General features: G+C 41.4%; 1 protein-coding gene across 1 annotated transcript in view; it reads right to left on the bottom strand.

The window, feature by feature from the left end:
* LOC140193985 (kinesin-like protein KIF28P) overlaps window positions 1-25,905 on the bottom strand; it is an 88,453-nt gene extending 62,548 nt beyond the window's left edge. Inside the window, exons 1-6 of the mRNA XM_072251255.1 lie at window positions 25,852-25,905; window positions 22,701-22,892; window positions 17,880-18,086; window positions 17,745-17,780; window positions 11,210-11,431; window positions 2,301-2,455 (exon numbers count right to left, since the gene is read on the bottom strand). Coding sequence (XP_072107356.1) covers window positions 2,301-2,455; window positions 11,210-11,431; window positions 17,745-17,780; window positions 17,880-18,086; window positions 22,701-22,892; window positions 25,852-25,905 — 866 coding nt within the window. The remainder of the gene's footprint in view (window positions 1-2,300; window positions 2,456-11,209; window positions 11,432-17,744; window positions 17,781-17,879; window positions 18,087-22,700; window positions 22,893-25,851) is intronic.
* Window positions 25,906-27,261: the final 1,356 nt, after the last annotated feature.

The following is a 27,261-nucleotide window of genomic DNA, read 5'->3' as shown; positions in this document are numbered from 1 at the left end:
CAATCCGAACTGACGAGGGTCTGCAAGTGAGGAAATCAAAAATCCAATTGCACAAGGAGGTATTGAGTCCAAGGTCTTGAAGCTTATTGATTAGTTTTGCAGCAATGATGGTTTCAATGAAGATCGTCCTGATATATGCCTCTTTGCTGTCCACATGTTCCAAGGTTGAATGAAGAGTCAATGAGAGGGCATCTGCTCTGGACCTGTTGTGCTAGTAGGCAAATTGAAGTGGATTCTAGTTGCTTCTCAATCAGGAGTTGATGTTTCATCACCAACCTCTCAAAACACTTCATCACTGTAGGAGTAAGTGCTACTGGACAATTGTCGTTGAGGCAGGTTACCATGTTCTTGTTAGGCACTGGTATAAGTGAAGCTTACTTGAAGCAGTTGGGTACCTCATACTACTGAAGCAAGAGGGTAAAGATCTCAGTGAACACTCCAACCAGTTGATCAGCATAGGTCTTTAGTACTTGGCCAGGTACTCTGTTTGGACTGGATGCTTTTCGTGGATTCACACCCCTAAAGGATGCTCGAATGTCAGTGTCAGAGACTGTAATCACAGGATCATTGGGACTGTAGGAGTTCGTAATGGTTCCTCCATGTTTTGATGGTCTAAGCCAGCATAGAAGGCATTGAGCTTGTCTGGAAGTGAAGCCCTGTTATCAGCTATGTCACCTGATTTTACTCTATAATAGGTGATAGCATTCAAACCCTGCCACAACTGTCGAGCATCCTTTGTTGATTCAAGTTTAGTCCGAAATTGCCACTTTGCCCATGAGATGGCTTTCCAGAGATTGTACCTCAACCTTTTGTAACTTCTTGGTCACCAGATTTGAACTCCTTTCATCTGGCCCTCATCAGGTTGTGGATCTCATGATTTATCCAGGGTTTCTGGTTGGGGAAGATTGAATGATTTTGTGGGGACACACCCATCTACAACTGTTTTTATAAAGTTCGATAAGCAAACTGTAGCAGGTCAAGGCAGGCCAACATCAAATGCTCAATGGTTTTCATTTCTACCAAAGTCAGAGCGACTGGCCTATAATAATTTAGTCCAGTGATCATGTCTTTCTTGGGAACTGGAACAATTATAGCAACTTTAAAGCAATCCAGAACCCTACATAATTGCAGCGGAGGTGTTAAATATCTTAGTAAAGGCAAATGCTAGCTGCACAGTGTCTTAGAGTACCAGGTTAGACACAATCAGGGCCTGCAGTTATCCCGCTGTTCTGTTTTCCAAATCGTTTGTGAATGTCTTCTTGCTCCACAGATTGTACAGGGTAGGATGGGGGGGGGGTGGGGTTGCTGAAGAAAGTGAGTAGGGCTGGGGTGAACGGGTCATGGTGACATTGGAGTGCTTCTGAAAAGGTTGGAGTAGGAGCTCAGAATATCAGTATCAAAAGAAGTGAGAATCCAAGACATCCGTAGTACCCAAGACACTTTCAAGGAATGGTGCCTCAGAAAAGTGGATTCCATCATCAAGGATCACCATTCTCTTCTCATTGCTACCATCAGGAAGGAGGTACAGAAGCCTGAAGGCACACAATCAGCCACTCGGGGACAGCCTCTTCCCCTCTGCCATCCAATTTCTGAATGGACTTTGAACCCATGAACACTACCTCATACTTCTTTTAAATTTCTGTTGTTGTAGTACTTACCTTAATTTAACTATGTTATATTAATGTGCAGATATATAATTACTGTGATTCTGTTTTTTTTCTCTTTATCATATATTGCATTGCACTGCTGCCTCAGGGTCAACAGATTTCACAACATATCCCAGTGATATTAAACCTGATTCTGATTCTGAGAAGAGCTAAATGCTGATCGTCCTTATCAAACCGGCAATAAAACTGATAGATCTCATTGGCCAAGGTAGAGCAGAGAGAGACTTGGGAGCACTTCTGTTTGAAGTTGTTAAGACCTCGCAGGGAACTACAGACTGTCCGGCTGTTGGTGTTGAAGTCTCTCTCTGGCCAATCCTGGTAAGTGTCTTTCACCACTTCCAGAGCTTTATTAAACTGCTGTTTTGCAGAGCTACATTCCTCTTGATTCCAGACCTGTAGGCATGATCCTTTGCAGATATGAGAGTCCTGAACTCCTTGGTGAACTGTGGGCTCACATAAAGAAATCAAGATAAAGACATCAAGACTCAGTCACACTGATTTTGTTTACTGTGCACAGTATAAAGAATTGTCAGGGCAGGGATTAGACATAAATATTAAAACTGCAAGCTGGACTCAAGATGCAATATCGGTTTCATTTACTTTTGAAGAAAGGTCAGGTAGGGTTAAGCTCACCTAATAACATTCCCAAGTGTTGTTAGACTGAGATTGATTGCTCGTGCTTCATTGAATCTGTCAGAAGTGACTCCTGCACTTTGCTGCCTTTCACTGCCAGCCAAATCCACCAGGTCAATTTCCGAATGCTTCACACTATGCTGGTCTGTGAACACCTGCTATGAATATGAAGTAGTTATTTATTTGCCTATCAAGCTGTAATCAGAGAACCTACTGAACTGAGTGAAATGCAGCGATCAAGTTAAGAAATAAGGACATAAAATGTGCAGAAAAATTAAACGCTTGATATAAAACAAGAAAACATGGACATGGTGGTGATCAACCTTTTGCATTGGTCATCATGTCTTCTAGAGTACATATGGCTCATTTAGCTAAAAACATTTAGACAACTATTTTAATGGACCTGTTGAGATGACGGGCCTGTTTCCACACTCTATGACTAAGCACTAAGCAATCCCTCAACAAGTATGTTGTGAAGAGATTAAGACCATAAAACAAGGAGCAGAATTAGGCATTCAGCCCATCGTTGTTGACTTACTATACCTCTGAAACCCACTCACCTAGCTTCTCCTCGTAACCTTTGACACCCTGATAAATCAAGAGTCTATCAAACTCTACCCAATGACTTGGCCTCCGCAGCTGTTCATGGCAATGAATTCCACAGATTCACCTCCCTCTGACTAAAGAAATTTGTCCTCATCTTTGTTCAAAATGGATGTTCCACTATTCTGAGGTTCTGCCCTCAGGTCCTAGATTCCCCCACCATAGGAAACATCCTCTCCACATCCATTTTATCTAAGCCTATCAATATTGGATAGGTTTCAATGAGATTTCCCACCCCCTCACTCCCATTCTTCTAAACTCCAGTGAGTACAGGCCCAGAGCCATCAAACACTCCTCATATCTTAAACCTTATAGTCCTGGGATCATTCTCGAGGAGCTCCTCTGGACTCTCTGCAAAGCCAGCATATCTTTTCTTAGATAAGGGGCCCAAACCTGCTCACAATACTCCACAATACTCCAAGTGCAGTGTGGCCAATGCATTATAAAGCCTTCGCATCACACACTTGCTTTTGTATTCTAGACTTCTTGAAATGAATGCTAACATTGCATTTGCCTTTCAAACCACTGACGCAGTCTGCAAAATAACCTTCAGAAAAGCCTGCACATGGACTCCCAAGTCCCTTTGCACCTCTGATTTTAGAATTTTCTCTCCAAAATAGTCCACACCTTTATTCCTTCTACCAAAGTGCATGATCATGCTCTTCCCTACACTATATTTTATCTGCCACTTCTTTGCCTGTTCTCCCAATCTAAATCCTTCTCCAGACATCCTGATTCCTCAACACTACCTGTACTTCCACCTATCTTCGTATCATCCCCAAACTTAACCACAAAGCCATCAATTCCTTCATTAGCATACTGTATAACGTGAAAAACATGGTCCCAACGTTGACCCCTGCAGAACATTACTAGTCACAAGCAGCCAACCAGAAAAGTCCCCCTTTATTCCCACTTTTTGTCTATATCCATGCTAGTATCTTTTCTGTAATACCTTGGTCTCTTATCTTGTTCAGCAGCCTTACGTGTGGCAACTTGTCAAAGGCGTTTTGAAAATCCAAGTAAAGAACATCTACTGACTCTCCATTGTCTATTCTGCTTGTTATTTCCTCAAAGACTTCCAATAGATTTGTCAGACACGATTTCCCCTTAAGAACACCATGCTGACCATGGAAACCATAGAAACCATAGAAACTACAGCACAGAAACAGGCCTCTTGGCCCTTCTTGGCTGTGCCGAACCATTTTCTGCCTAGTCCCACTGACCTGCACATGGACCATATCCCTCCATACACCTCCCATCCATGTATCTGTCCAATTTATACTTAAATGTTAAAAAAGAACCCGCATTTACCACCTCATCTGGCAGCTCATTCCATACTCCCACTACTCTCTGTGTGAAGAAGCCCCCCCCAATGTTCCCTTTAAACATTTCCCCCCTCACCCTTAACCCATGTCCTCTGGTTTTGGCCTATTTTGTCATGTGCCTCCAGGACTCTGAAACCTCATCAACTTCTGCCTTAAATATACCCATGGACTTGGCCTCTACAGCAGACTGTGGCAGAACATTCCACAAATTCATTACTCCCTGACTAAAAAAAATTCCTCCTTCCCTCTGTTCTACAAAGTCACCCCTCAATTCTGTGGCTGTGTCCTCTAGTTCTGGATACCCCCACCACAGGAAACATCCTCTTCACATCCACCCTACCTAGTCCTTTCAACATTCCGTAGGTCTCAATGAAATCCCCCCTCATTCTGTCCCTTTTGTACAGGTCATGCCTTCCCCAGAAAACACCCCAATGGTCCAGAAATCTGAAACCCTGCCCCCTGCACCAATTCTTCAGCTACGCATTCATCTGCCAAAACATCCAATTCTTACCCGCACCCACACAGGCAGCAATCCAGAGATGACTACCCTGGAGGAACTGCTTTTCAGCTTTCAAACGAACTCCCAATATTCTCTCTTCGGGACCTTTTACTTTTCCCTACCTGTGTTGTTGGTGCCTACACATATCATGACTTCCGGCTGTTAACCCTCCCCATCTAGAATGCTGGGGACCCAATCTGAGACGTCCCTGACCCTGGCACCTGGGAGGCAACATACCATCTGGGTGTCCCTTCCATGTTCACAAAATCTGCTTGCTGCCTGCTTCCTAATTAAGGGATCTTCTTTCCCCTCTCCCTCTTTCTCCCCTCTTCTGAGTCACAGAGACAGATTCAGTGCTGAGATTAGGTCACAGGTGCCTCCCCCCGGTTGCTCGTTCCCCCCTCCTATGGTATCCAGAGTGCTTTACTTATTGCTGAGGGGAGAGGCCACAGATGTACTCTGCACTGGCTGTCTTTTCCTTTCTTGAAAGTCACCCAGTTCGACCACCAGTTCAATTTCATTCATGTAGATTATTTTGAAAAATTTTATAAGACCAAATGAATTAGAGTAAGCAACAAGCAGTTTGTTCACCTGCAGCATCAATGCTGTGTTAATGGTACTGTGCCTCTGTTATTCATTGATCCTGAAAAATATATTACTTTTCAATAATAACCCAGCATTGAATGACACAGTTCTAATTGAATGCACACGTGGAATAAATTATGAACAGGAAAAATCCTTGCAGTTGACAGTCAATACCACTAGATATAAATAATGGAGTCAATAGTGGATAATTCATCTGCTTTGTGGGACTGGACAATAATGTCTTGGCTCTAAATAGGGAAGGCCACTAATCTGATGGACAACCAAGATGAGGTTTAAATCAGTACTATTAACTATTGATGTGCTGTGGCAATGCCTCTGTTCATGCCCTATATTTGAGGAAGAATTTTCAATTGGAATATGTTGGGACAGTGTCGAGGCAAATTTATTTAGGGTGCCTTCCATGGGACAAGAGATGTGATCACCTTACATGGTTAAGATTTCTTGCATGTCTGTTGGATAAATTATCTGAGCTCCAAAACCACCATAAATACGTTCAAAGTGAATTTGGATTATTATGGTGTCTTAACACACCACCTACAATGCCTACCCACACCAACCCAAGCCAGCTAAGCTGACCATGTCTGAGAGGTATTTCACAAGGCAGTGAAAGCACTTCACAGGCTCCAGATGTCAGATCCTGAGAGCAACCTGCAAGAATACCCTGAATACCTTATTGAGACTCATTGCTGTTCAATGACAAAGATTACAACCAGGAACTGTTTCAAAATATCTCTGATTTTCATATGTTCAGAAGGTGGAAATAATTTCAAGAAGTCTAGTGAGAAGTGTGAATTAAATTAAAAATACTTTAAAATAATACCAAATTATTTTTTAAAGCTAAAATCAAAAATTAAAATCAATAAATTTGAAGTATCCCTTTTCCCTCATTTATCCTGATCTTCAGCCACCATTCCATTTGACAGAATAGGATAATGGTTTCTGTGCCAGCTTACACTGCCATATAAACTGAAGGACCTGAACTCAGCCCTTCAGTGCTCAGTCCAACAGGAGGTAGCCAGCAGTTTCCTACAACAAGGCCAGAAAAAATGAAACCATGATCCAATTCAATATTAACCTTTAACTAGACTGGTAACAGCCATGGGAAAATACATTCACTATTAATAGGTTATACACTCAGTAGCCACTTTATTAGGTACAGGAGTGGAACCCAGTGTGATCTTCAATTGCTGTAGCCTATCCACTTCAAGTTCACACACAAAATGCTGGAGGAACTCAGCAGGCCAGACAACATCTATGGAAAAGAGTACAGTCGACGTTTCAGGACGAGACCCTTCAGCAGGACTGAGTTGGTAATTTATGACAGTCATGAAACTAGTGATGCCACGGAGCACTCCTGTTTAATCTGTTGACTCAAGCCCCTCTGAAGCTGCTCCCACTGACTGTTTCTGGGATTGATCTTCAATGTTTCCTAGACTGTTCAATTTTCACTCTCAGGTTGTTACTCAGCTTGGGGAGCATCTGTCTTCTCTGAGGCAGCAGTGACAATGGAAAGGTCTGGCACTTTTACCTGCAGGTCACATTTTCTCTGTGATCCAACCATGGCAGCCATGAGAGATTAAAGTTAATATAAAGTTATACTTTTGGGCAGATGGGGCTCATCAACTGTGGTTGGCAGCTCATCTAGGAGAAGGAAGACTCTGATCTCAAACCTCCAACAACAGAAATTCTGCAGATGCTGGAAATTCAAGCAACACACATAAAAGTTGCTGGTGAATGCAGCAGGCCAGGCAGCATCTCTAGGAAGAGGTGCAGTCGACATTTCAGGCTGAGACCCTTCGTCAGGACTAACTGAAGGAAGAGTGAGTAAGGGATTTGAAAGTTGGAGGGGGAGGGGGAGATCCAAAATGATAGGAGAAGACGGGGGGGGAGGGATGGAGCCAAGAGCTGGACAGGTGATAGGCAAAAGGGATACGAGAGGATCATGGGACAGGAGGTCCGGGAAGAAAGACAAGGGGGGGGGGGAACCCAGAGGATGGGCAAGGGGTATATTCAGAGGGACAGAGGGAGAAAAAGGAGAGTGAGAGAAAGAATGTGTGTATAAAAATAAGTACCAGATGGGGTACGAGGGGCAGATGGGGCATTCACATAAAAGTTGCTGGTGAACGCAGCAGGCCAGACTCCACACTCAGGTTGGAGGAACAACACCTTATATTCCGTCTGGGTAGCCTCCAACCTGATGGCATGAACATCGACTTCTCTAACTTCCGCTAATGCCCCACCTCCTCCTCGTACCCCATCTGGTACTTATTTTTATACACACATTCTTTCTCTCACTCTCCTTTTTCTCCCTCTGTCCCTCTGAATATACCTCTTGCCCATCCTCTGGGTTTTTTCCCCCCTCCCCCTTTTCTTTCTCCCTAGGCCTCCTGTCCCATGATCCTCTCGTATCCCTTTTGCCTATCACCTGTCCAGTTCTTGGCTCCATCCCTCCCCTTCCTGTCTTCTCCTATCATTTTGGATCTCCCCCTCCCCCTCCCACTTTCAAATCTCTTACTAGCTCTTCCTTCAGTTAGTCCTGACAAAGGGTCTCGGCCTGAAACGTCGACTGCACCTCTTCCTAGAGATGCTGCCTGGCCTGCTGCGTTCACCAGGATCTCAAACCTCCACTGCCTTGCAGCTATATCTCCCCATGGGGACAGATTTGGGAGTAAACCCTGAGGGAAAGCTCTGGAACTGGAGCCCGTAAGGTAGTTGTATGTTGAATTCAACGATGACTGGCAACTCCTGTGACGCTGCTGGTGCCAAACTGTATCAGTCTCTGCCGTTTCTTTGGGTTTATCAGATGTATGGAGAAGGGGAGCTTGCTACATGGACAACAGCTTGCACTTCATATTATATTGCCCAGGCTTGCGTATCTAGACAGCTAGGACACAACATCCATGGTCGGCCTTGACCAACGGAGGCCTCAGACTCAGATAAAGTTATAGCAAGGTACTTATAAAGTTGTCCAAAACAGCAGTAGTCTTGGGAATTTGGAATATTATAGAACTCAGCAAAGGGGGACAAGAAAATTGATAAAATGTTAAAAAGGAGTAACTTGGCAAGAAACATAATGGATCATGACAGCTTTTATATATACGTCAAAAGGAAAAGATTAACAAGAAGAATGCAGATCCCATATAGAGAGGGAAGAATTTATAATAAAGAACAGAGAAGTGGCAGAGAAATTAATCAATTACTTCATATTTGTCTTCACAGAAGGTGTAAAATCCTGCCATAAATATCAGAAAACTGCTCTAAATGAGAAGAACAAAGCAAGTTACTTAAAAAAAAACTGAAGAGTGGGTAATGCTAAATTATGGTGAATCCCAAGAAATTGACTGTGTTAATTCCAGAACTTTGAAAGAGATTGTGAATGTCTTGGATATAAAATTCTGTAATATGTTCTGACAGGAATGCTGCATATCTCTGGTTAGGTCCGTAGATTAGAGGGGTTTGGAAGGATATAGTCTAGGTGCAGGTGGATGGGACCAGGCAGAAGATCAGGTTGTCCTGGACTGAATGGACTGGAGAGACTGTTTCTGTGTTGTGGAACTCTATGATTATATAACCACTTGAATAGGCTCAGAGGTCCAAATGGCTCCTATGTCATATGTTCTAACATACCCTAAGTTGTATCCAAAATGAAAGATGAGGAGTTTAGTGAGATTTGTGGAAGCATTCGCCATGGGAACAGTTGACTGTGAGGGGAGCCCTGAGGCGATTGTGGTGGAGTGAGGTGAGAAATCTTAAGAAAATAAAAAAACAAAGATTGTGTGGGATTAATCTTATAGAATTTGCTCTCAGCCCTCAAGCAGCTTTAACACCATGTGACTAATGTGGACTTAGTGAGAGATGTAAAATTATAAGGAAAAGCAATACGCAATTATTAATATTTGGAATTTGACCAGCAAAGGATTACAAATATTTGGAAGACATTCACAGCTTTATTTTTTTCCATTATTATTAATGGTTACCAAGAGTTGTGCAATAAAAACTGTTTCCCCATATTTCATTGTGCAGTCCTTACCATCCCTGATTAAATAATGTGTTATATGCGTTGCTGAATTAATAGATATTGATTATGTTTAAATTAAAGGCGCACATATACATCACCAGGGAGATGCTGTTTAATAGAAAATCCAATAAATAATGATGGAATATCTAATAAAGATTTTTATCTTTTGTGAAATGAGTATAAAATACTCAGGATTAGAAATTTATTCTAAGAATATGTCAGCTTAGATGGAAGTACTAAATGGACCTATAGTAGCTTCATGTTACAGTCTGCTTCAATAATTTTGGAACCAAGAACATATAACAACTACCTTCGGACATGGTTAGTGCTACCAACCAAAAGATAAATTTCTACGTTCAACTTTGATACATTCTATGGTTTAATAGTCTACAAATAAAAATAAATAATGACTTGGGTGAAGAACTAGAGGGTCAATTGTATTCTCGAAGGGATTATGCCTTCAGGAAATGGGGTGGAAATGTAGCAGATTGTCCTTCACAGAGACTGGAGCTAGGCATGTAATAATATAACTGTACAAGTTCAATCATCCTTCTGATGAAAATATTGCTTTTGTCTGGCTGACACTACTGCAGATTGAACTGCTCATGTTATCAAAATATTATCAGCATTTGATGAAGTGCATTATCCATTAGTTAAATAATTTTAAAGAATACCAACATATAAAAATACAGAATGCATTAAAATCTGGCAGTTTTGTGCCACATTTGTCATGTGTTATGGACACTAAGAATTCTCTTCTCACAATTTGTTCTGAAATTCATTTTAGAAATTTTAACCTTTGAGTACATAGAAATAATGGAGGTAACTTGAAAGCAAAACAAAGCTCATAACTGTGATGGAATCTTACCGATGGTTTCCTGTCAATAATGTTAATGTAAATCAGTAACTACACAAAAAAATAAAAACATTACGTATAGTAAACAACAGGAATTCTGCAGATGCTGGAAATTCAAGCAACACACATCAAAGTTGCTGGTAAATGCAGCAGGCCAGGCAGCATCTCTAGGAAGAGGTACAGTCGACGTTTCGGGCCAAGACCCTTCATCAGGACCCAAAACGTCGACTGTACCTCTTCCTAGAGATTATGTACAGTAATTTTCTTTTGCCAAGAGACCAAATCACATTTCCATTGTGAATTTTAGCTTCAGATTATGAACCTCCTTTTTTTTAGCATTCTTTTCATCAGGTTTCAAATTCCAAGTTCTAAAGTTTGTGCCCAAACTAGCAACTGTACAATAAGAGCTAGGCACTTTAAGTACCGCTTTTCACAGACCAAAAATAATCTAAGAATATCTGCAAATAAACCAAAAATCTTAATAAATGTAATTCCATTTCAAAATAACTTACACTTTGTCTGCTAAATTTCATTAAAATGCAGGGAACAATTTTCAAATTAAGTGGAATTCACTCTGGTTTCAATATTTTTTTATATTTTCATAGTCATATCTTCCTTGAGTTAATGTTTCTTCTTTTCATTTCCAATTTTCCTTGCATTCCTTCCTCATTTGTGCTCAGTTTAATACACAGTAATTAACTCTTTAACTGTAGCAGGAATAAATTCCACGAATTATTATCCTAAGTATTACTTAACCACTTATGTTTCTACCCTTCAAACCTTACTCAGTTAAGCAGGATCAAATAACTGCTTTGCCAAGCCATGTCTACAATGCTTAATTACGATGGTATCAAAATTATATATGAAAAGGTAATGCTACTAAAGTGTATTTTGCTCACTGCTTCATATTGTTGCCTTTTTATTGGGAGCATTTCGAAAGGCTAGATGCTGAAAAGATTACACACTGTTAACGAGCTTCCTTAATGGTCTTGTACTCAATACCTGCTGAAAGTAGATTCTGATAACCATGTGGGATCTGCTGCTACTAGTGTTCCAATTAGTTGAAGCAACACTTCTGTTCCGGATTCCTTGTTTCAGGAAAGCCTCGAGTTGACTAAAACTGCTACAAAGTATTGACTTAAGGCTCTGAACGTAAAATCCATTTTTGCCTTCCCGGATCCGCAGACCATTAGGATTTCGAGTCTTTGACAGGAGGTCCTTAACCTTTAAAACCAAAATAAGTAACCACAACAGATAATACAAATCTCTGACTGGTAGCTGGCAACTAATGTCTGATCATTTTTATTAATCTACTGCAAATCCATAAGCAAATATATTTATGAATAATAGCAATGTTATTCTAAAATACTACAAAACATTTATTTTGCTCACTGCTTCATATCATCACTCTAATATTACTGTTTATCAAATATCACATTATGTTCATTGATTCCAACAGACTCAATGTTGGAAGGCTTCAGCATAGTCCGTGAGCTCCACTTGTGGTCTTACACCAAGTAGCTAGAAAATATGGATTCTTATAACCATGTAAGTAAAATGAATAAACTCTTCTTGGTTTTCCAGCTGGGTACAGGTGTCGTTTATAACCGATGCATCATCCCTGATGAAGATGGCAGAGTTTGTCATCGAAACGTTGGTTATAATCAATACCTGTACCTGGCAGGAAATTCCAAGAAGAGTTTATTCGTCATATATGCCAGGAAAGCACTAAATCCTTTTTCAAGCAAGTAAAAATTTTAAAAAAACTGCAGACACTGGAAATCTGAAATAAAAACAAAAAATAATGATCCGCAGACCATTAGGATTTTGAATCTTTGACAGGTTCTCAGATTTGTTTCTCCTCCCACAGATGCAGTCAATTCAGTGTTTCCAGCACTTTCTGTTTTTATTTATGATCACTGTTACGTACCCCGTAACTGGGTTGCCAAACCAGCAGAAATGGATCACTCAGTTGGAGTCTGGATTACTAGAACTAAGAAAGTTTTATTAAAGAAACAAACAACACAGTACTCTAATCAAAAGGATAATAAATGCAACAGTTCAGCAATGATAAACACACATGTACACAGAATTCAGATAACAGGATCAATCAAGCTCTATCGTCGTCTAGGGGTAAATGACCAGTTTCAAAGTGACGCAAAGTTCAGTTCAATTGAATTCAGTTCAGTTCGCAGTAATCACTGCCATGGGAGATGGACAGTGGGGGGAAGGAGAGAGAGAGCAAAAACGAATGAATATTCAAACGGCTTCCACACAGACCTTCGATATTCTTCGCAGTCAGCTTTCGGGCGAGCCCTTTGTGATGTCTTCTGAGGTCACTGACCATGACCCCTCCGTTTCCAGATACGATCGTTTCTCTGCGGTGAACCTGGTACCCAGGCAAGGGCGGACACACACTGGGTTCCCGCTGATCGTACCTTTCCACCCTGTGCGTCTATGGCTTGGTCCCGCGATCAGCCTTCCAAAACTTCCCACCGACTTGTGGGAGACGCACTGCTTCCAGGGTCTCGTTACCTCGGGGTGTCATGTGTGTCTTGCCTTAGCGAACCTGTCCCTTTTTATCCGCCTGCTGGGGTATCGCCTGTCCATCACTTCAAACAGTTCAGGGTTCAAAGGGGGAGCCGATCTTGACAGCTCTCCTTCCGTTAAACTCTCCTGTCCCTTCATTAACATCTGCAAATGCTGCTCCATTGTTTTCCTTATCTCTCTTTCTCCTGAAGACAGGTGGCAGACCAACTGCTGATCCCACTGGTGCCAGCACAGGACAGCTAACATCTTAATCTATGTGTATTCTCGTCACATCACCATGTGGGATCTCCTTCTAATGATGTTCCAGTTAGTTGTGGGAACACTTGTGGACATGTTTCTGAAATATGTTACTTGATAATGGCATAGAAGTGCTCAGATTATAAGACAGCAGAATAGATAATTTCCTTTGGCAGAGTTGCCAGGAGACAGATGCTGTGGGTGCATGATTAAATTAATGGGACAAAATGAAGTGCAGAAGCACATCTATATGGAGGAATTTTTCCAGGGCTGGTGATCAAGTAAGAAACAATGCTAACATCCTTGATCGGAGATTAAGTTGTTGTTGGGAATAGTTAGCAGGATACAAGAGCAAGATGCGTAACTTGCTGCAAGCACTGGCCCATGAAGACAGCAAACCCATTATCAGTGAGATCCCAATTGAATAGTTTGAGCCAAATGATATTTTCTCATATTGTAATTATATACTTCTAGTAAGAGACCAGAATTTCCTGGGAATTGCTGCTGATCATCACTTGGCTGCTGGCATTTACTGCTTCTCCTGTAAATCCAGCAAGTGTCGGTCTTCTCAGCAAATATAGAGGCACTGAACTTGCTGGGCAAGTTACCCTGGCAAATTCCTGGAAATTGATGGAATAATGCAATAGCAGAGCACTAACTTAAAGAATCTCCCAAAGATTGGAGGCAGGAACAGCAAATCCAATCAACTTCTTCACTACTCTACTGCAAAAAAAAAAATAAACATGTTTTCAAGAGAGAATGCACCAAAGGTTCCTCTGAATGGTTCCTTGGAGGCTAAGCCTGTCGTGTGAGGAGAGATTGTATAGGGCAGGCTAGGCTATTGGTTAGAGTTTAGAAGTATGAAAGGTGACTTCATCAAAACAAACAAAGTTTGTTTAGCAGAGAAGATACAAAGAGGATGTTTTACTTGTCCAAGGAGTGTGGATCTTAGGGTCAAACTAAGGAGTAGGACATTCATGACAGAAATGACAAGGAGTTTCTTCACACAGAGGACTGTGGATCTGTGGAATTCTGTACCCCCGAGGGCAATGGAGGCTGACTCATTTTCTACATTCAAAATGGAACTTGATAGAATTTCAGATATTAGAGTCAACTGCATGAGTGAGAATATGGAGTCAATGTTAGGCCAACAATGAGGGCAACTTTCCTTCCTTGAAATAAATAAGTAAACCAGATGGGTTTATAATTAAAATTCCCAAATTTTAAGAACTGAATTTAAATTCCACACCTGACAGAATTCAAAGGTAGATTATTAGTCTGGGTTACTTGTGTGGTAATTTAACTGCTGTATGCAGTGGCATATCTAAGATATGGCAGGTATGGCACGTGCCCTGGGCACCACTTGAAGGGGTGGGGGTCGCCACTGAGCAGTTTCTATTAAAGTCAGACAAGACATCCTCGGATAGTGAAAAAAGAATTTTCTTCAGATGTATGATCTGTCTTTGATTATCACGGGTGAGAAGCACTAGGGTGGCCTTATTTCAGAGCATTGTGTAAGAAGGCCATGAAACGTTTCTTCACGAAGAAGAAGGAAAGTGGAGCTGAAGGACGGAAGAGACGAAAGTTGGAGGCGGAGGAAGCCAAGAAGTCGAGCAAGTTCTTCATGCCCTTCTTAGAAAAGCCCAGAACAAGTAGTTCAACACGTTCCATGGAGTCACCTGCACCTGCTCCAAGTTCGTTAGAATCCGAAGGTGGATCAAGTACAAATGTGTCACAAGCCGTGGAAGAAGTCAAGTCAGATAAATCCGACTATGACGAGATTAAGAGTGAGGCTGCCACAGAGGACTTAGACATGACAGGAGGGGAAGACGATGGTGGTGGTGGCGGTGATGTTGAGTATATTGACGAGATTTTACCTGACGAGATTGAACCTGATGACACTGAACCTAGTGAACTGGATGGTGTCAAAGAGCCTCGAACTGTCATACCAGCAGTGATTGAACAGCAAGACACTGGACTTCTGAAGTTCGACAAGGATACTGGAAAAGCAATTCTGCCTGAAGCATTGAGAACAGAAATAATAAAGCTGGGTTTGAAGTATTTCCAGAACAGTGAGGAGCCTTTCCTACTAACAAATAGTCGCTCAATGAACAAAACTTGGTTCAAGAGGGAATTGGGAAATGGTCGTGGTACGGAAGTGACTCGCTAATGGCTGGTCTATTCCCCTTCTAAAAAGTCTGTATTTTGTATCTGTTGTCTTCTCTATTCCCGGTCAGACCATCAATCCTCATTGGAGCAGGAAAGTGCATTCAATCAGTAGAAAGCACCTGAAAGGATTGGTGTTCATGAAAATGCCAAGAATCATCAGGAATGCTTCACACAGTGGAAAGAAATAGAAAGAGATTTAGCTGGAAACAGAGGAGTTATTGACGCGGTATTTCAGTCACAGATTGAGAAGGAAAAGCAGAAGTGGCGTGGTATCTTGACGAGAATCCTTCACTGTATAAAATTCCTTGCGACTCAGAACCTGGCTTTGCGAGGACACAGGGAGTCACTTCAGCTAGACGATGACTCCAATGTGGGAAATTTCCCTTGGCTTACTGAAACTACTGGCCATCTTTGACCCTGTCATAAAAGAACACCTCACTCATTTGGAAAGTCATTCTGGATCCACGTCTTATCTTTCACCGGGTGTCCAGAATGAATTCATCCACATGATGGCATCCACTGTTCACCAGAGCTTACTGAGAAGCATTTGTAAAGCCAAGTACTATGGTCTCATGTTCGACTCAACTCCTGATTAGGCACACCGTGAGCAGATGTCAGAAGTAGTGAGGTTTGTGGAAGTTGATTTTGAGAGGAAAACAGTCCGTGTTAGAGAGTCCTTCCTCAGTTTTATCCAGATAAACCAGAAGGATGCTGAGAGCTTGGTTGAAGACATCTTGAAACAGCTAGAGAAGGACGAAATGGAGCTACAAGATTAGCGGTCACAGTGCTATGACAACGCTGCTGTGATGGCTGGACACAGAAGTGGTGTTCATCAAAGAACAAGTGAGAAAAACAACCTGGCAGTGTTTGTGAATTGCAATAATCACTCACTCAACTTGGAGGGAGTACATGCAGCCAAGCAGGATACAATGATGGTCACATTTTTTGGAACCATCGAAGCTCTCTACTTGTTTTTGTCTCGTTCAACACAGTGCTGGAAAAAACTCAAAAACGCCGTGCCTGTGGTTGTTAAGTCGGAGTCCGAAACCAGGTGGAGTACAAGGACAGAAGCAGTGAAGTCCGTCAACAAGTACCTTGAGGAGAAACTTCAAGTTCTCCAGGACATGATAGACAGTGAAAACGAGACCAGTGAAACAAGAAGTGACGCAAGGCAGTTGTACAACTGCATGTTGAGTTATGATTTTCCGATTTTGGTAGGATTTTGGAACAAAGTACTCATTCGCATTGACCGCATTCTAAAGAGGCTGCAGGATCCTAACATGAACTTCCACAATGTTGCCCTGGATTTGAAAGCCCTTCAAGATCATTTTTATGATGAAAGAGAAGTGTTAGTCAGTGAGTCACTCGAAGAAGGAGTCGGTCTCTGTCAAGAATGGAATATTGAAGTTGAAAGACGTCAGAGATGAAAGAAACAAATGGTTGATGAGAACTCGAGAGACGCTGGGTTAGCTTCTAAGGAGGAAGTAGAAGGGGTCATGAAGGGTACACTTGACCATCTTCACAGAGAAATGGACCGTTCGCTCGTTTGCACGACACTGACGCCAAGTTTGGGTTCCTTCTTGATGTCGAGGGACTGTGTTACAGCTCCGACAGTAACGACCTAAAGAAGAAGTGTGAAAATCTGGGCAAATCGTACAGCTCGGATGTTGATGGACAGTGGTTATATGAAGAAATTTTGGATTGCAGAATATTGCTACTAAGGTGGGTCAACATGAAAATATCAAGCCCTGAAGAGCTTCTTGAATTTATTGTTCAGTATGGAGATGAGAGCGTCTTCCTCAATCTTCGCATTGCTGTTCAGATAATGCTAACCATCGCAGTTTCCATCGCCGGCTGTGAGAGATCATTCAGCAAGTTAAAATTAATACTTTCACATTTGAGAGCCTCCATGGATCAAGGCAGACTCTGTGATCTTGCTCTGCTGAGTGTAGTAAGAGAAGAAACTGAAAAAACTGACTTTGATCACATCATAGACCAATTTGCATCAGTGAAAGCAAAGAAGGTGCAGTAATAATTTTCCTGTAGTGCCATAATTTGTTAATTAAAAGATTAATGAGCTTGACTTGTATTTTTGAGCTGATATTATGGCAAAGTTATCTAAAAGATGGGTGTCAGATGTTTGGACAGGGGCGCAATTTCAGTGCTTGCCATAGGCGCTATTTTCCGTAGATAGGCACCTGGCTGTATCACCACTGCAACAAATTGTTATATAATAACATAAACCAGACTCCAATTCACACCCAATATCGGCTCTTTATCCAAATGCTAACCATGCCCTTCCCCCACAGATGCTGCGTAACCTGATGAGTTCTTCAGGCAGCTTGGTTTTGCTCCAGATTGCAGCATCTGCAGTCTCTTTTGTCTCCATCTTAGATTTGCACTATATCAATTAGTATCTATGCCTTATAATCAACTTCAACATAATGGGTGCACATCCAAAGTCAAACTCTTTTCTTTAGCACTGATAGTTACTTTCCACAAAAATTGGAAAACATCATTACATTTAGGTATACAATTACTATTTTGTTACCAGACAATACCATATTTGTACTGTACATACCTGTTCATTGTAGATCTCAAACATGCTAAAATAAACCTACAAAAAACAATTGATATCCAATAAAGTGGCAGATTTAGATGTTAAACCTATTTTAAACAAACTTAGAAATACTATAAAAATGATGGAGCTTCTTACATAAAACTCTATGTCATTCTTTTGATGCAACTTAATCTGCTTGAAGAGTTCTTCACAAATCATGGGAACAAGACCTCTGTTTCTTCCAAATCCTGTCATGGAGTGGCTCTTCCCTGATCCGGTCTGTCCATAGGAAAAGAGAGTTGCATTGTACCCCTGCCAGGCATTCTCCAGCACAGCTCTCCCAAGGTCATTAAAGATTCTTTCCTTTCAATGAATGTCAGAAATGAATTCACAGTAATATAAAAATCACAATATTCAAAATTATTCTGCAAATCGAGGTAGATTTTTAATGCTTTGAAATAATACTGCATAACATTTGTTAATGTTTGCTGTTCTTATTTTCTTATTTACTTGTAGAGAGTTTCACTTAAGAGGAGCCAAGAGGCACGATAGCTTAAAAGAGGCAGATACTGGTTCTTCCTGGTGCAGAGGCACATTGTTAGTTAATAGTTGATTGACTTATTAGCTCATTGACAGCAGCCAAGCAGAGTGGCCATTCTGAAGTTTCCATTGTGAGAACGGGCTGGTAAATGAGTGGAGACCTGAGGCTTTGTTGTGAAGTGGTGTGGGAAGTACCTCAGGTGATAAGAGTGAGAGCAGCTCTTTGGAAATGCTTCAGTGAGAAGGTACAGTTAAGAAGAAGGCAGATTTTTTTGTTGTTGATCCTTATTTTCCTCATTCAGTCCAGACAGGATGATAGTCAGGGCAGTGGAATGCTCCTCCTGCAAGATGTGGAAAGTCAGAGAATCTCATGGTCTCACTGGTGACTACATCTGTGGGAAATGCATCCAGCTGTAGCTCATGACAGACTGGGTCATGGAACTGTAGATTCTCAGGATCATTTGAGAGCCTCACAGATGAGCATTTTAGAGAGGTGGTCAAACCTAAAGCCCGAGTTTCAGCTAGATGGGTATCTGCAAGGAGAAATAAGGGTGGTAGGCAGTCAGTACAGGGTTCCTCTGTGACCATTTTCCTCACAAATGGATATACCTCTTTGGAGCTCTATCTACAGAGGTCTGAAAGAGGTGGCTGAAGAGATAGTGGAGGCATTAGTAATGATCTTTCAACAATCATTAGATTATGGCGTGGTTCCAGAGGACTCGAAAATTGTAATTGTCACTGCATTCTTCTAGAAGGGGCAGAAGAAAGGAAATTATGGGCCAGTTAGTCTGACCTCAAATGGTTGGGAAGATGGTTGGCAGTCCACGTGCAAGATTCCCTAAAGGTTAATTTGAAGATTAAGTCAGTGAGGAAGGCAAATGAAATGTCAGTATTCATTTTGAAAGGACTAGGATATAAAAGCAAGGATATAATGTTGAGGCTTTAAAGGCACTGGTGAGGCCTCACTTGGAGTATTGTGAGCAGTTTCGGGCCCCTTATATAAGAAAGGATATGCTGACCAGGATGTCATGAACAGAGCAAACACAAAAAGAGAAATAATGTATGAGATCATGAAAGGCAACGTAACTTCATTGGACATGTGATCAGGAAAGAGGAGTTAGAATGCACAGTAATTATGGGAAAGATTGAAGGGGAGAAAGCAAGAGGAAGACAAAGACAAATGATGATGGAGACAGCAGCCAGAGAACTGGAAATGAATACCAATGAATTGATCCACTTGACCCGAAACAGGAGTGTGTGGGCCATGACAGTCAAAGCTCAAACTGGGCACGGCACCTGATGATGATGATGACATTGGAGGGATTTCAGAGGTTGTTCATGAGAATGATTCTGAGAATGAAAGGGTTACTCTGATGTCTGTACTCACCTGGAACTCAGTAGAATGAGGGGGGATCTCGATGAAGCCTTGAAAGTGGATGTGGAGAGGGTGTTTCATCTGGTGGGGGAGTCTAGGACCAAGGGGCACAATGGAGAATTGCAGAATAGAGGGATGTCCATTTAGAACAGATGAGGAGGAGTTTCTTTGGCCTGAGTGTGGCGAGTCTATGGAATTCAGTGCCACAGGCAGCTGTGTAGGCCAAGTCATTGTGTATATTTAAGGCAGAGGTTGACAGACTCTTGATTAGTCAGGCCATTAAGGTAATAGGGAGAAGGCAGGAAACTGGGGCAAAGAGGGAAATGGATCAGCCATTCTGAAATTGTGGAGCAGAATCAATGAGCTCTGGCTCCAAGGCTTGGGAAGAAAGAAAGACAGGGTGGTCATGCTGGGAGACATGATTGTGGGGCCACAGAAAAGATGCCAGGATGCCGGGGTCAAGGATGTCTCTCAGTGGCAGAAAGAAAATTCAAAGAGGAGATGGAACAGCCAGAGGTTGCTGCCCATGTTCTGCTTATTTCATTACTACCAGCAATAGATGAGGTAATGAGGAATGAAGTCTTAGATTTTTTTTATTACAAGAAAGGAAGTCTTGACCAAGTGCTCCCCTGGATCTTGTGGGAAGCCAGAGAATAAATTGTGGCAGCCCTTGTAGAGACGTATGCTTCATCATTAACAACTGGTGAAGTTCCAGAACTGATGGGTGGCTAATGATTTTCCATTATTCAAAAAGGGTAGCAAAGGCAGGCAGAGTTCTACAGGCTGAAGTTGTAGAAGGGAATTCTGAAGGACTGTAAACCCTGTTAGTCAAATTCATCATTTGGATAGTTAAGGCCTGATCAGGAGTAGTCAGCATGGTTTTGTGCATGGGAGGTCATGTCTAATGCATCTTTAAGTTTTTTGAAGAGATCACATAAGGTGATAGATAAAGGTTGGACAATAACAATCAATTACTGTCTATAATGGGTTTCAGTAAGGCTTTTGGCCAAGTCCAGCTCCGCAGGCTGATCTGGAAGATTAGGTCACATGGGGTTCAATGGGAACTTAAGGTGGAGTCAGAAATGGTTTGGTAAAAGGAAGCAGAGGGTGATCATTGAAGATTAATTCTCCTCTGGACTAGTGTGACTAGAGGAGTGTCCTCAGGGATCAGTATTGGGACGTCTGTTAAGCATTATTTATGTAAACAATTTGGATGTGAATGTACATGTCATGATTAGCAAATTTGTTGATACTAAATCAGGCTGTCTTGTTGTCAGAGAGCAGGTTTAAATGAATTACAAAATGATCTTGATCATTGGAGAGATGGGCTGAGTGCTGGCAAATGGATTTCAACTTGAATAGAACATAGGACATAGAAAATCTACAACACATTACAGGCCCTTCAGCCCACAATGTTGTGCCCACTATGTAACCTATTCTAGAAGCCACCTAGAATTACCCTACTGCATAGACTTCTATTTTTCTAAGCTCCATGTACTATTAAAAGACCCGATTGTATCTGCCTCTACCACCTTTGCTGGCAGTGCATTCCACACCCACCACTCTCTGTGTGAAAAACTTACCTCTGACATCCCCCTTGGACCTTAAAACTATGCTCCTCTTGTTAGCCAATTCAGCCCTGGGAAAAAGCCTCTGGTTATCCACATGATCAATGCCTCTCACCATCTTGTACACCTCTATCAGGTCATCTCTCATCCTCTGTTGCTCCAAGGAGAAAAGGCAAAGTTCACTCAACCTATTCTCATAAGGCATGCTCTCCAGGCAACTTCCTCGTAAATCTCCTCTGCACTCTCTCTATAGCATCCTCATCCTTCCTGTAGTGAGGTGACCAGAAATGAACACAGTAATCCAAGTGGGGTCTAACTAAGGTCTTGTATAGCTATAACATTTCCTCACCGCTCTTGAACTCAATCCCACAGTTGATGAAGATCATACACCTTCTTAACAAGGCGATGCATGTGAAGTGATGCTGTTTGGTCATTCAAACCAGGGAAGAACTTGTACAGTGAATGGCAGGACTAACTGTTGTGGAACAGAGGGACCTGGGAGTACAAGTGCACAGTTCACTGAAAGTGGCCGCACAGATGAAGAAAGTGTTCAGCATGTTGGCCTCCATCGGTCAGGGCACTGAGTTAAGGAGTAGAGACATTGTGTTGCAGTTACAAGCTGCTGGTATGGCTGCACTTGGAGCATTGTGTACAATCTTGGTCACCAGTCACAGGAAAGATGGTGCAGAAGAGATTTACCTGGCCTAGAGGGTCTGGGTTATCAGAAGAGGTTAGCCAAGCTAGATTTTTAATCCTTGGACCATACCAGAGTGAAGGATGGCCACATAGCAGTTTATAAAATCATGGTGGGTATGGATAAGGTAGATGGGCATAGTCTTTCTTCCCCAGAGTTGAAGAGTCCAAAACTAGAAGGAACAGATGCAAGATGAGGAAAGGAGGGTTTCTAAGAGATCTGAGAGGCAACTTTACACAGAGGCAATGAGTACGTGGAATGAGTTGCCAGAGATAGTGGTTGAGTGGGCACAATTGCAACATTAGGTATCCTGATGAGTACATGGAAGGGAAGGTCTTGGAGAGTTACGGGACTAGCAGGGAGGGTGCTGTAGTCAGCATGATCTGGTTGGGTTGCAGAGCTTGTTTCTGTGTTATGACTTTATCACTGGAAAATCCATCTTTATTACATATCCCTTACCACCCCTGCAAGATCCAAACATTTTGGTAGGTTCTAGAATTGTTTAGTGGTCTGAGTGTGTAAGGATGACAGATTGCCTTCCCTGAAAGACATTCACGAATCAGATCTTGTTTTAAAATCAATCCAATAGTATCCCTGAGTAGCTTTAAACGTTGAAATTCCAGAATTATTTCATTTCAATTCCCATCAACTATGGTAAGAGATATCCAGGACTGTGGCTGCTGAGCCATTAACTTAACCAGTATGCTGCAGGATTTGTATTGTATTTTATCACTCATAATTATAAAACCCAAAGCCAACAAATGAGATCAAGTATCTGAACAGATGTTTATCTAACTGACCTGATCGATGTACCTGCTGTGGGGCCCATCAGGCAGGAATACACCCTGGTCATCTTCAATGAATCCATCCATTGACCAATAGCAGTAGTCAAAGTTAAATGTTCTGTTGTTGCTGAGATCTTTGGGATTGACAATGGTAATACTGTTGCCAATCATAGAGATGATGCATTTTCTTCTCATTGCCTTTTCTCTCTTACAAAATCATATATGTGAAAAGAACAGCCGTTCATTTACTTAAATACATTCACTCTGTAAATCTACTGGATGCACAGGATCATGTCAGGAGAAAATCTATTAGGGCCCTAAGTAATACTGATTTGATCAGAAGTTGTACAGTCAGTTAGTCCATCTGCTACATCCCATGTTTATCCAGAGTGTTCCAACACTTAGTATTTTTAGAAAGTTTTCAAGTTACCTCCACCCAATCCCAAACTCATCCGATCTTCCATTAACTTCTCTAACAAATCTGTGGGAACCATTCATCTTGTTATCGATTCAAATAACTTCACTCACCAGCCTCCAATCTCTAATGAGATGGAAAAGGTGTTGAGCAATGAGGGGACCAATTCCACTCCGGCACACAGGAAGCAATGCCAGTTTAACACCAATTCTACTTCTAGGTAATCAATCCACTCTATTTCCCCAATTCCTCGCAAAAATACTTTATCTCTAACACTTTTTTTTGAAGGCATGAGGATAATCCACCCCCAACAAAAAATGGAAAGTTCCAGAAGGCCACCTCCTTGTGGGTCCTTGAGGTATTAAATAACCATCATTATTTGTTAATATAGTGACAAAACACCTAATAGACAAACAGCAAACATTTTCATGTAAAATGGTTCATGCTCACAAAACTCTGTGTTTCATTCTGATTTGAAATTTCAAATAGAACCTTAAAAATAAAACATCTGAATGCCTCTCACTATATACTCTATAGATCTTGTTTGTGGATAATATTGAGATAATATCTTACACTTTGAACAGAGACGCAATTTTCACTAAGTTGTTTATGATGTACTTGTATACACGCTTGCATGATTTCTCTTTTCAGACTCTCAGTGAGTCCATGGACATTAGGAATCAATTTCTACCTTTGTGTTGTCAGTGGGGAACCACAGCAATTGGCAACCCATGTCAAAGAATTCAAGGGATTACACACAGTTTTTACCATTAGCTCTGATATAGAATGCCCTGGAATTTCCTCCAGACAGTCTTCCCCGCAGGAGGCACAAAATTGGAAACTGACCCCCGCCGTTGCAAGTATCAGTTTAGATCAACAACCTCAATCAAAAAGAGAATGATTGGTTATTCACCTCATTGCAGTTTATGGGACCTTGCTACGCACAGAAACACAGCTCATTTGTTTCTGTAACAAGACTCACTGAACTTCCAGAATCATTTACTGTAAAACCAAGCTCCTTGAGATGTTTCTGAAAGATTGGGTATTATGCAAATACAAAGAAGTCATCATTCATGTCAATTCTAAACGTGAAGAATGTTAAAGAAATGCGTTTTCCATTCAAACTTAGGGAGAGAAAAGACATTCACTTTGAGCATGAGCACTGCATTAAACCAGTCACATCACTTCATCCTTAGTAGTGATATTAGGCAATTGATCGCCTGTACACCTCAGGGCAAAAGTTCAGCTGTACTGTCTTCTGAAACATGATAAGGTTTTCTCCCCCATCAAATAGCAAGATTAAACAAAATTCTTTTAACATCTAATGCACGCAAAGGAACCATTTCTAAACCAAAACAACCAACTTCCAGTGCCAGTTTTCCTTAGCACCCAATTTTCCATGCCAGGGGACACCCCAATGCTAATTTTGAGTCTGCTAATTGTCCAGGTTGTTTTTCATTAACTTCAGCTCAGCATTTTACATGAGCATCCCTCACAGGCTGGTGGGTAAATTGTCCTCACTGGAACTCGAATCCCCTCTCTGTAAATGGATCTTGGGCTTCCTGACAGTAAGACCCCAGTCAGTCAGATTTAGCCACAACATCTGAAGCTCCATCGCGCTAAGCACTGGTGGCCACCCCCTCCCCCCCGCGGCCCCATCCAGGGTGTGTTTACACTGCTGGCTCACAACTGTACTACCAGATCCAGCTCAAACCTCATCAGGTTCGCTGATGATGTAACAGTGGCGGACCTCATCAGCAACCATGATGAGTTGCCATACAAAGGGAAGGTTGAAAGGTTTGCCAGATGGCGTGAGAACAGCCTGAGTTTCAACATGGACAAGACAAAAGAGATGATTGTGGACTTCAGGAAGGCGCAGGTCAATCACTCTCCATTGCACACCAATGGCTCTATTGTGGAAAGAGAGCAAAGCACAAAGTTCCTTGGTGTGGGCATAATGGACATAACCAACAACATCTCCTCATCAGTCGAAAAGGCACAGCAGCATCTACACTTTCTGAGGAGATTAAAGCATGCAAGGCTCTCTTTCTCTACTCTAACAACTTTCTACAGGATCACCATCGAGAGTGTCCTGTCTGGCTGTATCACTGTGTAGTACAGAAGCTGTAAGGCAACAGACCATAAGACCCTACAGAGGATAGTAAAAACTGCTGAGAGGATCACCAGGGTCACCCTCCCCCTATTTGTGATATTTACCAGGAACATTGCATATGAAGGTCTCGAAGCATTGTTGAGGACTCCTATCCCACAATCTCTTTGACTTACTACTATTATGAAGGAGATACAGGAGCATCAGGACTAGAACGGCCAGACTGAGTAACAGCTTCTATTTTCAGGCTGTGAGACTAATGGATACCCTTCCTCCACTAAGGTCTCGTCACTAGCTCAGCAAGCTTTTACTGTTTACTGTTAGTTATTTACCATTTACCAGTACTGCACACTACATACACATTGAATGGTATTCCATATTTTATTAACATTTTGTGGTAATATTTTGTTTTATGTGCTGTCTGTAATATATGTTTTGTGGGTGCACCGTGGTCCACAGGAACATTGTTTTGTTTGGTTGTATATTTGTATAGTCAGGTGTCAATAAACTTGAACTTGATGATGATAATAACATTACTTTTCAATGTCTGTGAAATCACTTATTTTAAACATGCAAAAAACAGTATCACAGTTTTCACAGAAGGAAATTGGTAACTGAAAGACTGAAATGGATTATCTTACCTGATTGAAGGGCCTTACACGGACTGCAACTTTTAAAGTACTTGCATTATGCATTACCGAGGTTCTGAAGAGAAGCGATTCGGTTATTAAAACAGTACAGTGGAAACAATCAAATGAAACTATACAGTGAGTGAGTTCACCTGTTTCAGTGTCGGAAGTGCACTTGGCTTTTGACGGTTGCTTGTTGTGGTTTTTTGTCCGTGGTGGTGTGAGGTTGATGACCTTTGTACAGGAGCAATCAAGTACATAAGATTCAATATCAAAAACATTCCTGAAACTGAAGGATGCCTAATCAAACCTTGGCACTTACCCCATTGGTAACTATAATAGTGCAACAGAGGGAGAAGTTACTGAATTATTCTGTGAAAGAATATTAATATTTTATGTTTTTCCATCCATGCTACAAAAACTGAAATGCTTAAAGTCACTGGAATGTGGGAATGGTAGGTTATTTACAGATGATTAGATACAAAAAATAGCTACTTTGGGTTTTACCTTGTATCAAAGTTTTGAATTTTTTATGTAAGCAATTTATTACTGAGGTTCAAGTTTACAAAGTTCATTATTAATTTAATGAAGAGTCTCATACAAATGGTAATTGCAATGAGGTGAGCTTGAATCTGCTGAAGGTTTCATATAACCTCATGCCTAATGAGAAGAGAAATATATTTATCTAGGTTTGTAAATGCATACAAGAGTTTTTGTTCTATCATGTGCAGACTGAATCTCATTTTTACATTAATATAATATCCATTATTCCAATCAGTTGTGGTGTATTAACCTCAGTTATCTTCAAAATTTCCCCTTGTTAGTCAACACAACTAAGTTTTCAGCACAAGAGGCTTTGGCAGTGTGTGGTAATAAAATATTCACTATAATGATCAAATATTTGAAAATCTCTTTCTCCTTGCGCCAGATTTAAGCTTATGTAGGAGAAAATCCCACCAAAGTTCAGGAAAAGTATATAATTTAAAAATGACTAGAGTAACATTGGACTCTTGTTTGAAAGAAAACAGGCAATCAACAGTTGAAAGTTTGGTAAAGCATTAACACCTATACCTCTCCAATTTTGGGCATCTCGCAAAGCAGTAAGGCACCCAGTTTCTCCATGAGAACACTTTTAAGTTGAACACTACCAACCTCTGACACTTTGGCCCATCCTCCACAACCAACTTAGACAGTTCAGACAGAAAATTGCAAAATGACAATTTACAGTACAGAAGGAGCCCATTCAGCCTACTTGCTTAGACAGTTCAGACGGAAAATTGCAAAATGACAATTTACAGTACAGAAGGAGCCCATTCAGCCTACTTGTCTGTGCTGGCCCTGTGCATCAGTGGTCTGGTTTACAGCCAGTTGTCTCCCCATTATCCAGTTATTCCAACTACTTTGTGAATGCAGAAATTAAAT

This window comes from Mobula birostris, chromosome 1 (assembly GCF_030028105.1).
Source record: "Mobula birostris isolate sMobBir1 chromosome 1, sMobBir1.hap1, whole genome shotgun sequence".
NCBI classification, from domain to species: domain Eukaryota; kingdom Metazoa; phylum Chordata; class Chondrichthyes; order Myliobatiformes; family Myliobatidae; genus Mobula; species Mobula birostris.
The sequence above is the reverse complement of the archived record's forward strand: the minus strand, read 5'-3'. Positions and strand labels throughout refer to the sequence as shown.